The 14,783-nt window shown below is 35.9% G+C and overlaps 3 protein-coding genes across 3 annotated transcripts; 2 read left to right on the forward strand and 1 right to left on the reverse strand.

The window, feature by feature from the left end:
- The first annotated feature begins 223 nt into the window (after nt 1–223).
- On the forward strand, nt 224–2,041 carry Smyd5 (SET and MYND domain containing, class 5). The gene is made up of 6 exons (XM_073980107.1): nt 224–390; nt 449–825; nt 885–1,122; nt 1,179–1,356; nt 1,417–1,631; nt 1,694–2,041. Exons 1-6 carry the CDS (start codon nt 355–357, stop codon nt 1,832–1,834), a joined length of 1,185 nt encoding a protein of 394 aa, XP_073836208.1. The 5' UTR covers nt 224–354; the 3' UTR covers nt 1,835–2,041.
- Nucleotides 1,900–3,182, reverse strand: Ddrgk1 (DDRGK domain containing 1). The gene is made up of 2 exons (XM_073980123.1): nt 2,991–3,182; nt 1,900–2,908 (listed from the first exon to the last, which is right to left on the reverse strand). Exons 1-2 carry the CDS (start codon nt 3,079–3,081, stop codon nt 2,109–2,111), a joined length of 891 nt encoding a protein of 296 aa, XP_073836224.1. The 5' UTR covers nt 3,082–3,182; the 3' UTR covers nt 1,900–2,108.
- Nucleotides 3,183–3,714: 532 nt separating this feature from the next.
- Nucleotides 3,715–4,907, forward strand: eca (transmembrane p24 trafficking protein eclair). Its single transcript, XM_073980139.1, has 2 exons — nt 3,715–3,994; nt 4,063–4,907. Exons 1-2 carry the CDS (start codon nt 3,862–3,864, stop codon nt 4,578–4,580), a joined length of 651 nt encoding a protein of 216 aa, XP_073836240.1. The 5' UTR covers nt 3,715–3,861; the 3' UTR covers nt 4,581–4,907.
- Nucleotides 4,908–14,783: the final 9,876 nt, after the last annotated feature.

A 14,783-nucleotide genomic window follows, 5' to 3' on the forward strand; every position in this document is an offset into this window, starting at 1 on the left:
TTTTCTCTTTTACCACCCTTACCATTAAAAAAGTAAAGGAATAAAGCTCTACTTGTGCAAAATGTCAAGAACAGCATTGACATTTCCGCCATTTTCATCTCCAAATTAATGGTGTTGACAACTTAACGATAATATCGATAGCAATCGATAATTTAAAACATTATATCGAAAATATCTAATGTTGGAAATATCGATGGTTTGCCAGCTCTACCAAAAATATTTTGTATGGCAGCCGTCGCCGTCCGCGAATACACATTGGCTTCGCTCTCTTCGCACATGGCAGAAGAACCACACCAACAAATCAAAACAATTCTTTTCAGGTCGAGATTCAAGGCAGGGAAAACTTGATTGAACATGAATTCCTTTGAAGTTAAAGATATACCAGGCAAGGTAAATAGCGTATAACCAATAGGAAAATCCCTTCTCATTTATTCATAAACCTTTCTAGGGACGTGCTATGGTTGCAACAAAACTTATAACTGCTGGAGACACTATTTTCGAGGAAGAGCCCTTTGTATCCTGTCAATTTTCATGGAATGCTGCGTATGGTTATGCTGCTTGCGATCATTGTATGCGGCCATTGGAAACGGTAACGGAAAATGTGCGCCGTTTGGCAAGCAATGCCACTTTGGTAGTACCTCTAACCGAACACGACCCAACGAAACAGTGGTTGGAGCAATTTACTGTGTGTCCGAACTGTAAGATACGTTACTGTTCGGAAGATTGTCGTGTTGAGGCTTTAAAGAAATATCATAGGGTTGGATGTATGGGTAGCTTTAGGCAAGATGATTCACATCCCATAAATAGACTGAATGAAATATGGAAGTAAGTTCAAATAAATAGGTCTAATGTTCTGTAATCTAACATTTGAATATTTCTTGCAGAAAAATGCACTACCCCCCCGAGACTGGTACCATTATGTTAATAGTACGCCTCATGGCCATGTATCAACAGTCTTCCAATAAACCAGAGTTTTTGGAATCTCTGCAGTCATTCCAGGCCTTAATTGTCAACAAGGAACAACAAATTTACCACAAAATGTTGGGTGAGAATTTCGAACAACAAATGGAACAATTATATGCTGCCTTTTGTGAAGCTTTCCAGGGTGAAGACTTTCAAATGGTAAGCTTAAAATTAAGTAAAACAAAAGTGAGGGAATGCAATTAATTCCTTTAAAGTTTACCACACCGGAAGCTTTTAAAACCCTAATGGGATTGGTCGGAACAAACAGTCAAGGAGTGGCCACCAGTGTTTTGGCTGAATGGGTGAAAAAGGTATCTGACTTGCCCATGCCAGAGGCAGATAAGGCCAAATTGGATGAATACATAGATGATATTTACAATAAAGTATCGGAATGTAAGTAAACTTAAAGGTTACTTGAACCTACGCTAAAGATTTGTTTTTGTCTTTCCCCAGTCGCTGGCGAATTCCTAAATAATGAGGGCTCAGGTCTTTATCTATTGCAAAGTAAAATCAATCACAGTTGTGTACCAAATGCCCAATCAACATTTCCCTATTCTAATGATATTGTGGTTATGAAGGCCACCAAAGATATACAGCCTGGCGAGGAAATATGTATTTCATATTTGGATGAGTGTCAACTTGAAAGAAGTAGACATTCTAGGCAAAAGGTAAAATATGCAGATCTCAGAAAATGTTTTAATTTTTCCAAACAAAACATTTATATTTTCAGATTCTCAAAGAAAATTACATATTCGTATGCAACTGTCCCAAATGTCAACTGCAAAGTAATGATCCCGACGAAACCAGTGAAGACGAGGATGAAGATGATATGGACATGGAAGATGACGATTATGATGATATGGATGACTAAAGTATTTCTCTATGATAATATTCTACTCAAAAATGAGTAATATTAATGCAGAAGAAAATTGTAAATTCCTTTTTTCTAAAGTGTATTTTATTGTTTATATACACCAATTAAATATGATTTGTTTTAATATATAATAATAGCTATATTTTTATATATAACAACTTTTTTTCTGTAATAAAACCAAAAACGATTAACTATCCATACAAACTATTACACTTGTTATTTTTACAAAATTACCCAATAAAGTGGAAGTCTCATACATTACTAGCTGAGCTTAACTGGTAGCAACAGGTGTCAAGTTGATCAATTTATTACTACTCTCAGCCAATTCTTGTATGGAAACTCTTCCTCTTTGCCTTATGAATTTGGCAACAGATTCCAGTTCCTCTTCGGAAATGTAAATGAATTTACCACGATCATCAATGACACCAGTTATGGTACCATTAGCCTGCAACTCTTGTATGCGTTCAATTGCTTGTTGTGTCTTCAATTTGAATTCTGTGGCCAAATCTTCCAACACCACAACTTTGTTGTCCTTAATGTATTTGATAAAGTCGGCAAGAAGATTTTCTTTTTCTTCGTCATCCTCCTCGAAACCTTCCTCTTCAACACTAAAGGCTGCTTTCATTTTCAAATATTCTTCATGTTCACGACGTTCCTGCTCCTCGCGGGCCAAACATTCAGCTTCTTCCTTTTTACGTTCCACTTCGGCTTCTTGTTCCTCTTGCTTCTTTCGTTCTTCTTCCAATTTGGCGTCCTTGGCTTTTTTCTCTTCACGCAATTTCATTTCTTGTTCTCGCATAAGACGTTTAGCTTCCTTGGCTTCCATTTTTGCACGTTTCTTGGCGCCCATTTTTTCATCCAAAACGGCACCTTGAGGAATATCTCCTTGCTCCATATCATCATCACTGTCCTGGTTTTGTGCGGCAGCATTGTCTTGGTCAGCTACAGGAGCTGCTGCATTCTGCCTCAAACGATTACGTTGGTTGCGTACAATTTGAGCTCTTCTTGGTACACCTTCCTGGGCTCGTTGCGGCACTCCACGTTGTTGTTGTTGCTGGGGTTTTGCTTCACCTAAACATTGACACAAAAGTACGTAAAATAGCTAAGTTGGCAAGATCTTTGTTGTTGTTTGCAAAGTGAATCCAAAACATACCTTGGGGTTTCCTTTTCTTTTGCAAATAGAGCAGCGTAATGAGTATCACAAGAATTGCCGTAGCCAAACCAATTAAAAATGTCAAAGACATATTGAAGTACTTAATTATTTTATTAAACGTAAATAAACTATTGGAATTGGTCACTTCACGTCTCCTCTTGACCAATATGTCAAATACGTCAACAAATTATAAATGTTTTGACAATAGTACATGCACTTTGCACTGATAACATTGAACACAGGGCGATTCATATTGGCGTTAAAAGATGCCGTTCAGAGTAGAGCTGGCAAACCATCGATATTCCCACCATTAGATATTTTCGATATAATGTTTTAAAATATCGATTGCTATCGATATTATCGTTAAGTTGTCATCACCATTAATTTGGAAATGAAAATGGCGGAAATGTCAATGATTTTCTTGAAATTTTGCACAAGTAGTTCACAGAAATGTGAGGGAGAATAAACAATTGCACTTCTTTTATAAAAATATAAAAAAAAATACGTTTTACTTTACCGAAAAATGTGTACGTGTGACTACGGGCTTACTTTCTCACACACACATAACCGAAAAGTAGCGAAATTTCTATTTATTTCAATGAATTTCATGTTAGGGGTTTTTATTCCTATAATATCGATAGGTAATACTATCTATCGATATTGAATTTTTAAATAACAATCGATATTATCGATACTGACATCGATTTTTTGCCAGCTCTAGTTCAGTCGATTAATCGAAAGTCGGTATCCCTGCAACTTTGACAATTCTTCTTCTTCTAGAATTGTATTTTTCTCATGACGTGGAGGAAGCTCTAGCTTAAAAAGAAAAACTTATTAAAAATACCGAAATATCCGCAAATACAACGACAAAATGTTTAAACAATTAATAGCCTTGTTGCTAGTGGTAAGCGCCTGCAATAGTGTATTTGGTCTATACTTCCACATTGCCGAAACAGAGCGTAAATGTTTTATCGAAGAAGTACCCGATGAGACAACAGTCATTGGTAAGATTTTCCAGAAATAGAAATGATAATCTAATAGTTGACATTGTTTTCTTTCCTCACTTATTCAGTTAATTACAAAGTGGAATTATATGATCCTCGTTCTAATGGCTTTATGCCTTCATCACCTGGTATTGGTATGCATGTTGAGGTCCGTGACAGCGATGACAAAATCATTTTATCTCGTGTCTACAGCTCGGAAGGCCGCATCTCTTTCACATCCCACACACCCGGTGAACATGTAATCTGTATGTACTCGAACAGCACATCCTGGTTCAGTGGTGCCCAATTGCGTGTCCATTTGGATATACAAGTTGGTGAACATGCCATTGATTATGCCAGCGTTGCACAAAAGGAAAAATTGACTGAATTGCAATTGCGCATTCGTCAGTTGCTCGATCAGGTGGATCAAATCACCAAGGAACAAAACTATCAACGTTATCGTGAAGAACGTTTCCGTCAGACCAGTGAAAGTACCAACTCACGTGTATTATGGTGGTCTGTTGCCCAAACTGTTGTTCTTGTCTGTATGGGCTTTTGGCAAATGCGGCATTTGAAGAGTTTCTTTGAGGCTAAGAAATTGGTGTAAAAAATTGTGAGAAGATGATGGATGGTTGTATGGTTATTTTTTCCGGTTCATTTGATTGGAATTTTTTTTATTTGCGCCAAAACAAAACCTCCACTCCTTGGTCTTCTCATTTAGTTTATATTTTGTGTAATAATTTTGGATATCCAATCTCCAAGTCCGAATGTTTCTATGATATTTTGTTCATTCCCGTGTGTTTATCACATATACGTACGATATATTTTCATTTCATTAACATCATCAGTATAAAAATTATAATTTTTTGAAACGAGAGAATACCATATTGCAAAAGTTTTTAGTTTAAATAAATGATTTTTTTAAATATATTAATTACAAAATGTTGTTATTTATGTAATTTAGAAGGTGTTCAGATGTATAGAAATTGGCAACTAATAGTCTGTTCCCGAACTGCAAAAATCTACTAATTTTTATTATTTTTTCGATAACATAAAGGAAAAATGCTATCGTAGTAAAAAGTAGTATCTTCTTGCAGGTTCTGGAACAGAACATAAATGTCTTCTAGAGATGAATGATATTTATTTGATTTCACCTTTAAATGATTTAGAAGATCTTCAATTTAAGGTTTTTATTTGAAGAAAGACTTTAAAGGATATTCTGTCAAAAAATTATTTCTGTTTATAGACGACCATTAGAAGATTGTCTATTAATAGAAGATAAACTTCTGCCCATAGATTAAAAAAAAAAAACGATACTATGACTTTCTCCTTCTCTTCTGCCCATTGAAGACTTTCAAAAGGTAGTTTATCCAAAGAATACCTTGAGATAGTCTTCTATATATAGATGATATTTAAAAATGTTTCGAAATATAGGGATCTTCAAAGGGTCTTCTATTTATTGAGCTCCTTTAAAAAATATGTTATCTATACAAGACATTTAAATGACATTCTATTCAATTAATACATTTAGATAGCTCTTAATTTAATTTATTTGAATTTTTTATTTAGAAACCATTGTTTCTTTGTAATTGTAATAGTCGCCAACATTCGTATGACGAAAAGGCAAATAAAGAAGAAAAAACTTTGTACTCATTGAAAAACCGTTAGAAATTCTTCAGTTTACAAAAGACTATTACAGGAATTTTTAAGTATACAGGACATATAAAGGGTCGTCTACTCATAGAGTACCTTTAGAAGGTCTTCTAACTATCGAGGATTACATTTATCTATAGAGGAACTTTATAAGATTTCTAGAATACCTTTAATCGTCTTCCGTCTATAGAATATATTTAGAGGTTATTTTGTCTTATGTGAAACGACTTTTGTCTTATGTGAAACGACTCATGTTGGTGCTATTTACCTCCTAAAACATGCCGCTCAGATATTCACCAAATTAAAACCAGTATTACAACATCCGTCACCAATGTTCATTGGGATGCCAATTAATAATCCATTTGTATTACCGCATGTCATGTGACTTTGGATCAATGATGTTACTTATGTCCTTATCACCAACAAAACAAGAAACTTTACCAGACGGCACAAAAAGAAGATTTATGAGTGTTTGCTTATCTTCGGAGTCACATGTCAATGCAAGGAAAATAAAAAGCCCGGCTTTGGAAATAAAAAAGAATACGAAAACAATGTTTAACAACAACACTGATAAATTGAAATACCTATGGGTATTGTTATTGTATTTCTGTGGATCATTTAAAGGTAAAGAGGTCATTAATCTATATTTGTATTAAACATTAAGATTTAGTTTTAATCAAATAAACGGACCTGGGAGGAGTATCACAGTAAATGTCAAAGTCCTTGTGATCCCTACGTCGACACATCAGGTGTCTTTTATGAGAGCCATAGTTTTGAATTTGGTGTTGGGTTAGACTATGAAAAACGAAAATAGAGGAATGACTTCTCCTAATGTTGACGACAACCACATTTGTTTTATGGACATAGTTTTGCAACTTGAATATACATTTACAAGAAACCAAGTCGATCATGTTGTAATAGATGGAGGGTACTCATCGAATGGTTTGGACGATTCGATGACCAATAATAGCCTCGGATCAATATATATTAAACGTAGTGAAAATAGTACCAACTGGACATAGGAGAGCAAGTAAACCAAGTCGATCATGTAGTAATCAATCCCACGGCAGCGAGTTCTTACGTACAGGATTGACTTGAATCCATAGTGTTTCGGCCAGCGGCAAATTCGTACAAATTTTTACTGATTGCTTTTCGATAACAAAATTATCCAGCAAAAGAGAGCGAGTTGGGAGAGATTTTTGAAGAGATTTGTGACTGAGAACTTGCAAATTTTTGCATGGAAAATTTGTCCCGTAAAAAGTTGTAAAGGTAGAAACACAATGAAATACGCCGCTTTTTCACGCTCAGTTTCATGTAAAAGATTAAAGGCCAAGTACTACCTAATTCAAATGAATTAGGTAGCATTTTTTTTGCTTGCTTCACGCTCAATTTCATGTAAATGAACAAAGGCCAGGTACGACCTAATACAAATGCGATCATGGATTTTTTTATTCTGTTACAGAAACCCAGCAAAATGTTCGATGCCAAAGATGACATTCAATCATGGGTGCAAGTGATCTAGCATGTCATCTTTTTAGCATCTTCATCGATGAATTTTATATGAGCGTGGACCCCAAAAGATGACGTTCTTTTCTGGATCCTAAGCATGTCATTTTAACCAATGCGTTGACATGTCATTTCCACCAATGCTTTGGCATGTCATTTCCACCAATGATTTGACATGTCATTTTCACCCATGCTTTGACATGTCATTTTAACCAATGCTTTGGCATGTCATTTTCACCAACCCCTTGGCATGAAATTTTCATGTCTTGTTTGGAAAATGGAAATGCTGTATTGAAATATGGTTTTCATGAAAAACAAAACTCTTTATTAATTCAAACGAATTCATGAAATAGCTACAATTAATTTATCAGTTTAGTTTTTCAAAAGTTTACATCCAAAATTGCAATGTAATCACCACCGCTGCAACGCAAAAGATTACTTCCTCCGTTCTCCGCAACTGATATTCTTTCATCTTACAAAAGGTTTTTTCAATTATCTTCCCATCACCAGTTCAGATTTCAACATGGACTCCAAATGCACTCCTTTAAGTATTTTAATTTCGTAAATTACTTTTATTTTATAATTTTGTTATTTTATAACAACATTTTGGTAATTTATACTCTTTTGTTTAGTGACGGAAATATGTAGGGATCTACAAGCCGCCTTGCTTTAGGGATCTCTAAGAACAAAATGTAACGAACGGGGAGGAGAGACTTTTTATGGAAAATACCATTTATGCTTAATTAATCTATTTTTAATTGTTTCTTTCCAAAGGTAGTTTCTTCTTTATTTTCAGATTCTTGTTCCTTTTCGTTTCGGACTTTTTTTTCAAATTCCAAGAAGCGAGATTTGATTGATTACATTCTATGTCAGATTTAGAACAGACAAGGGAACTTTTAAAATAGCAATGTGTGCAGTCCGATTCTATTTTTAGCTCGATGGTTGGGACTTCATATAATACCAATTGTTTAGAAGTTTTAGTTGTTTGATATGCAGGAAATGTAAGACAAAATCACGACGACAGTTCTAACAACTTTGGTCTGTTCCAGAAACTGCAAGAATCTACTTATTTTTACTACGATAACAATTTTTCCTTAATGTTATCGGAAAAAATAGTAAAAATTAGTAGTTTTAGGTGTGTAAATAAAAACACAAACATCATCTCTATTGGATCGATGGAATGGGTACAAATGCTGATGAAAAGATTGGATCTTTCACGACTTCCTTTGCATTGGTTCAAATCCTAATGAAAAGATCGGATCTTTCACGACTTCCTTTGAACCAATGCAAAAGATGACATGAAATCACGTCATCGCAAAGAACCCCTTCCGTCAAATTTTGCTGGGAAATTGAGGCTTGGATAAGCATGAATTTCTCATTGTGTTCTCACCTTAAGCGTGAACAAAGCGGCGTATTTTATTAGGTCTGTACGATAACTCAAAAGTTTGTAAAAATTTGTACAAACTTTTACAAAATGCTGTTGATAACAGACTTGTAAAGAGTAAAAGAGAACTGACAGAACTTGCAAGTAGCTGCAAGAACTTGCAAATACTTTTTACTTGCGAAGTTATCGAACAGGCCTATTCTGTTCGGCCAGCTGACTTTTTATCAGCTGTTCAATGTAAACACCTTGAAATTTTAACATTATGTGTGTTCGTTTACTCAAAATTTGTACAAATTGTTACTGGATGTTGTTCGTTTGCTCTACAGGCCAATACAAAAGACCTTGGTCGTTTACAAGAAGTTACTGGACTTGTACAAATTTGTACAAATTATTGAGTAAACGAACACACCTATTTTTGACCAAGAAAATTTCACAATTTCACATTTTTTAGAGCGTTTTAAAGCGTTGTGGATAGGATTAAGGCCTGTGTACATAAGCTGCCTCGCCTTGCTTTCCTACTTCATTTCTGACATAAAAAAATAAAAGAATAAAGGCCGAACAAATTTCGAACTGGGTTGCCCTTTTTTTATTATTTTTATTCTTTTATCAGAAGCAAGCAAGGTAAGCAGGCAAGACAGCTTGTGTACGCAGGCCTATATTGCTTTAAATAAGTCAAATGCAATTTTAAAATTTATGTTTTTGTTCCATTTGGTTTAAAATATCAATAGAAACAAAAACAATTTTCATACATTTTCAGAATCAGCTGACTTTTTTGCAAGTTTTTGCAAAATGTTGTTCGATAACTTTCTGCAATTGTTCTTGCTTGAGAGAGTAAAATTCACTGAGAGAGGTTGCTGGAACTGACTAAAGCTGGGTACACATTGTCAGTTTTGAATGACAGCTCTGTTGTTGCTTGCTAGTGCGGCCGTTCATTTTTGTCATTCAAATATTTTGTGATTGCTGGACGGTTGGACAGTTATCGATAATTGCAAAAAATCGACATTCAAAACTGACAATGTGTACTGTACTTAAGTAATTATTGCTGGAAAAGTTATCGTACACACCTATCAATGTCCCAATTTACATTAGGCGACTTTACTTGCGGCAATTGTCAGTTTGATGGAGAGACAGGTGAGGTATATGGTAACCCTTTACCTCTCAACACCCTCTCTCACCCACAAACTGACAATTGCCGCAAGTAAACTCGCCTAATGTAAATTGGGAAAATGATGGATATAGGAAAGCAGCAATCACAACAGACAGCTGCAGCATAGGCTGACTTCCGTATTGTCAGTTGCTTTGTATTCGTGCATGAAACTAGGGGTTCTTAAATCGAGTTCCATACTAGAGTAATTTTATAAAATTCCAGTAGTGGGGAAATCGATTTAAGAAACCCTAGTTTCATGCACGAATACAAAGCAACTGACAATACGGAAGTCGGCCATACTTCACTCAAGTTATCCAATTACTTAATGAAAGAACAACCCAACGCGATGGCATATCAGAGCAATAGTAGCGACGATGAAGATGTTACAGAACCAACTCCACATGATGGTATTTAATATAACCCTTCTGAAGAATAGTGAAGCAGCAAGTGCTGATCAGTCGAGCTTTTAAGAGCACAGGCGACACGCTGATGCGGTGTATGAAGCAGCTAGTTAGCTACATCTGACAAGAGGATCGCATACCCAATGAATTTATTTATTTATTTATACATTGCGATAGAAGCCTATTGGCCAATTGGCATCGCAACACAGCAAGAAACTACAACATTATTTCATACTACAAAATGACTTACAGATAAGAGATAAGACAAAATAGATATATATTACACAATGTAAGTTAAAATTATTAAAACAAAAAGGCTCCCCAGCCTTATAGAAGAATCAAAACTGGAACTGAGAGAAAAAAAAATATATTGCTGGTAATTCAACATGATCGAAAAAGCATGTATTCAGAACAATGTACTACTCAGTAAAATACCATATATGTATTAAGTAGTAGTATTACTATTAATAGTAAAGGCTTCAAACTTACGCCGAAATTCAAAACATGGGAAAGAGAAGTTACGTAGCTCATTGGGTAGGTGATTCCACAGCCGAGCAGCACGAACAACAAAAGAATTTTCTAACCAAGATGTGGAAAAAATGGGCAGAATTATCTGTATGTTACGAGTATATCTTGAAAACGAAAATCGTTCCCGAAGTAATACTGGCAGATTCAAGTACAGTTGAACCTCGATTATCCGCGAATCGATTATCCGGGAACCTCCATTATCCGTGATAGAAAAGAAATGTGGGACTTTTTTCCATTTCTTCTATTTTTCGTTATAAACTACATTGCCCGGGTGTAAAAACACACTTTCCAATTAATCTGATTAAGCCAACAAAAGGTAAACAAACGAAAACTGGAAATTCTCCCGTATTACACAATTTGTGTATTTATGGTATCACAAAAACCATGGGGCAAAGTCAATTCAGATGAATCTGATGATTATGATATTATGTATCCTTTTAAGATTTGGTGGATTATCGAAACAAATTTAATAACAATTGCAGATTTTCATATTATTGTACAATATTATGTCATTTTTACTTAAAAATATGTTCAAAAACTGCATAAAAGCATTGCCTCCATTATCCGGGAAAATCGATTATCCGTAATGCCTCCGGTCCCGACCATCACGGATAATCGAGGTCCGACTGTATATCGTTTTATAAAGAAAAGATACAACACGTTGTTGGATAAAAACTTTAAAAGGTACTCCTAAGAAATTGTGCGCATGAGCAGAAATGTGGTCCCTTCTGCGCAAACTGTAAACAAATCTGACAATCATATTAAAAAGCTTTTCTACTCTCTTCAACTGTTCATCAGTTGTACCTGATATAACCTCAATGCCATAAGAAATAACTGACATTAGCAGTGCGTGAGCCAGATTCCTTTTAACAAAGAGGGGCAGGTAGAACTCTGTGCTATATAATTTACGAAGAACATTTATGATCTTAGGAAACAACGCATCAATATGTGCGGAAAAATCAAGTTTAGAATCGATAATGACACCTAGACACTTCATCTTGTCCACGAAATGTACAGGGGAACCATCAATAAGTATATTTACACTACCACCTAGACGACTAGTGGGACCAAATATCATCGACTTAGATTTAGAAACATTAATCACCAAATTGTTGCTATCTAAGCAATGTGATATGTCGCATAATGTAGAATTAATATTAGACTGCAATTCGGCAGCAGTTTTGCCATTAAAAAACAGATGAATGTCATCAGCATACAAAAACGGAGTACACCCACGTCTGTGTACACTGTTGGCAATATCATTAATGTATAAAATAAACAGGAGGGGACCCAGGATGGAACCCTGGGGTACTCCACTGTATATATTACGAATATTGGAAACACTACCATTGAATGTAACGAATTGGGAGCGACCCAATAAAAAAGATGAAATTAATGCACAAGCAGATGAATCGAATAAATAATTGGATCGAAGTTTACTTACCATCTTCGAAATATCTACTCGATCAAAAGCTTTGGATAAATCCAATGCTACGAGAACTCCATTTTCACCTCTTTCAACTGTCTCTCTAATGGAATCAGTTAAATCAATCAGAAGCGAGGTAGTACTAAGCCCTCGTCTGAAACCATACTGGCATGATTTAAGAAGATGATAGTTATCAATAAAATGCTCAATTTGGTCCTTAATTAGGTGCTCAGCGATTTTAGATAAGGCTGGCAAGATACTAATAGGCCTCATGTTTTCAATACCATTTAACTCCCTATCTTTGGGTATTGGTACTACGCGTGCAACTTTCCATGAAAAAATAGGTGATATGTCTAGAAATATATGGAAAAATCAATTTAATAAATCTTATAGGTATGCCGTCTACACCTAAGGATTGAGATTTTATCCGCGACAAGGCTTGAAAAACATCCACCTCATAAACACAATTAAATGAAAATGAATAGTCACCATTCACATTGCTTGAATCTACTACAACTGTACTACCAACAATATCATTTTGCACAAAGAAGTCATTCAAGACTGTAGCATCAAAGTTCGTTTCATGATTGTCATCATTACCAACAAAACCTCCTGCACGTAGATATTTCCAAACCTGTGTTGGGCCAAGCGCACCAAAAACTTTTGTATAGTGTCTCCTACGCTCACTCCTAAGGACAGATTTCGCTCTGTTTCTAAGAGAGCAGTATATTGTCCAATTAGGCTGAGAAGGGTTTCGCAAATACTCCTTATATGCAATATCACGTAGAGAGTTAGCCAAAATTACAGATCGACATTTTAGCCAGGGATCAACAACATTAACAACTCGTTTCGTGATAATAAGGACAAAAGAATAAAGATTTTCAATGAGCGAATCAAAAAAAGAGTATTGAGCATCAACATCCGAGGTGTTATATATCCAGCTAAAGTCGGTCTGAATTAAATAGTTAAGCATACTCTCCCAATCGATATTGTTGAAGTCACGATACTCTACGATGCGTTCCGAGACAGTTAAGTTTATATTAACTACACCAAATATAAAGGCGTGGTGCGAAATTGCTGGACATTGTACCTGACCAGAAAAACTGAGTGGACAAGAATTGCTGCAGGCAAAGAAATCGATTAACGACACAGAGTCAGTAGCAACATTATAGTGTGTAGGCAAAGAATTATGTTGAAGAGAAAGGCCAAGCCGAAGACAGATGCTCCTCATGTCTGTAGACTTGGATATATCAAAAAGGTTGCAGTTGAAGTCACCAACCACAACAATAGAGTCATACTGTGCCAGAATATCCCCATGTATATCTTCAAAACTAGAAATATTACCATGTGGAAGATAGACCACTCCATTGATAGACCATTGATCCTTAGTATTATTCTATTCTCCGTCCACAGAATTGGAGATAAGGCAGTATGTTTCAATTACATGGTTTTCCAATTTCTAACGAGATTTCAGACAAGGTTAAGGATATACGGAATTGAATAAAAATGGAACCATATAAAATATGGTATTGGCCTCACGGACGACGTGAACATCCTGTCGATTATTAAACTGAAATATTGGGGCAGTCAGTGGTCAGAATTCTGTTACCACCGACCAGGACATTTAACCCTATACTCATCTCTGCAGTCCATGGAGTGAGCAGAGTGGCCGTGCCGGAAAAAGGTGTCAAGATCGACGTATCGATCAAATATAAGTTCATCGTTTCACAAATGATATTGGGGAAGGTACCCAAAGCCAAGGTCGCGTGAAATCATCCGCATATGTAACGATCTCAATGGCGTCTGCAGGAGATGTGCTGCTTACGAAACCCATGCTAATGATCAGCAACTGAATAGCTATTTCCGATACAGGGAAGGGGTAAAGCCTCAAGAGTTTTTGCTACGGGCAACAAAAGCGAAATCAGTCTGCACGTTTCATAATTGCTGGAATTCGTGCCTGTCTTCAGAAGCGGTACTACCCTGCCCATTTTCCAGACTTCGGCCACGATGTGGGTGGCTAGCGACAGGTTGAAAACTTTAGTGAGATACTCGACTCCCGGCACATCCAGCTGTGTCAGCATTACCATTGAGATTGCAGCAGGACCCAACGCTTTGGATAATTTAGCGATCATGATGCTATTCGCAACATAATCCATTGGAAATTGTCGTAGTTTATACTCGGCAGGATTAAAAAACTGATCACCTCTTGTTGATTAAAACCTCTTCAGATCATTCAGCATAAGGTCACCAAACGTGCCTGAGATAATATCTTCCATCTATCCAGGGTTCGAGAGTTATATAACCGTTGTCCACAATTCACTAATTCCGTCTCCAACGTGGCAACTCTCCGGATGACCTATCCACTTGTTCTCACCAACTAACCTATAAACTTCCAGTGGAAGCTCCCTCCCGGCGAAGTTGATTTTCGTTTCACTTCGGGTATTCGACCGGCAGGTATATAGCAAACATTGGTAGACACAAATGTCATGTTATCGCTTTGCAGAAGATTTTTAACGATAATAAAAATACAAATGGAATAAAAATCTTGGAAAAATTTGATTGATAACTTGATTTTACAGCAACAAATATTCCATGAGATTTAAAATTACACCAGTCAACAAGTGCAGCCATTTTTTATTATCACAAAGATGTGGAAAATATGGCGAGATGAAAGAATGGAACAAATTTATTCATAATTTGATTTTAAAGCAATAAATATTCCATGAGATGTAAAATTACACCAATCAACAACTGCACCAATTTTT

The sequence above is a fragment of the Musca autumnalis genome, unplaced genomic scaffold (assembly GCF_047663935.1).
Source record: "Musca autumnalis isolate F117 unplaced genomic scaffold, ASM4766393v1 scaffold_1, whole genome shotgun sequence".
NCBI classification, from domain to species: Eukaryota; Metazoa; Arthropoda; class Insecta; order Diptera; family Muscidae; genus Musca; species Musca autumnalis.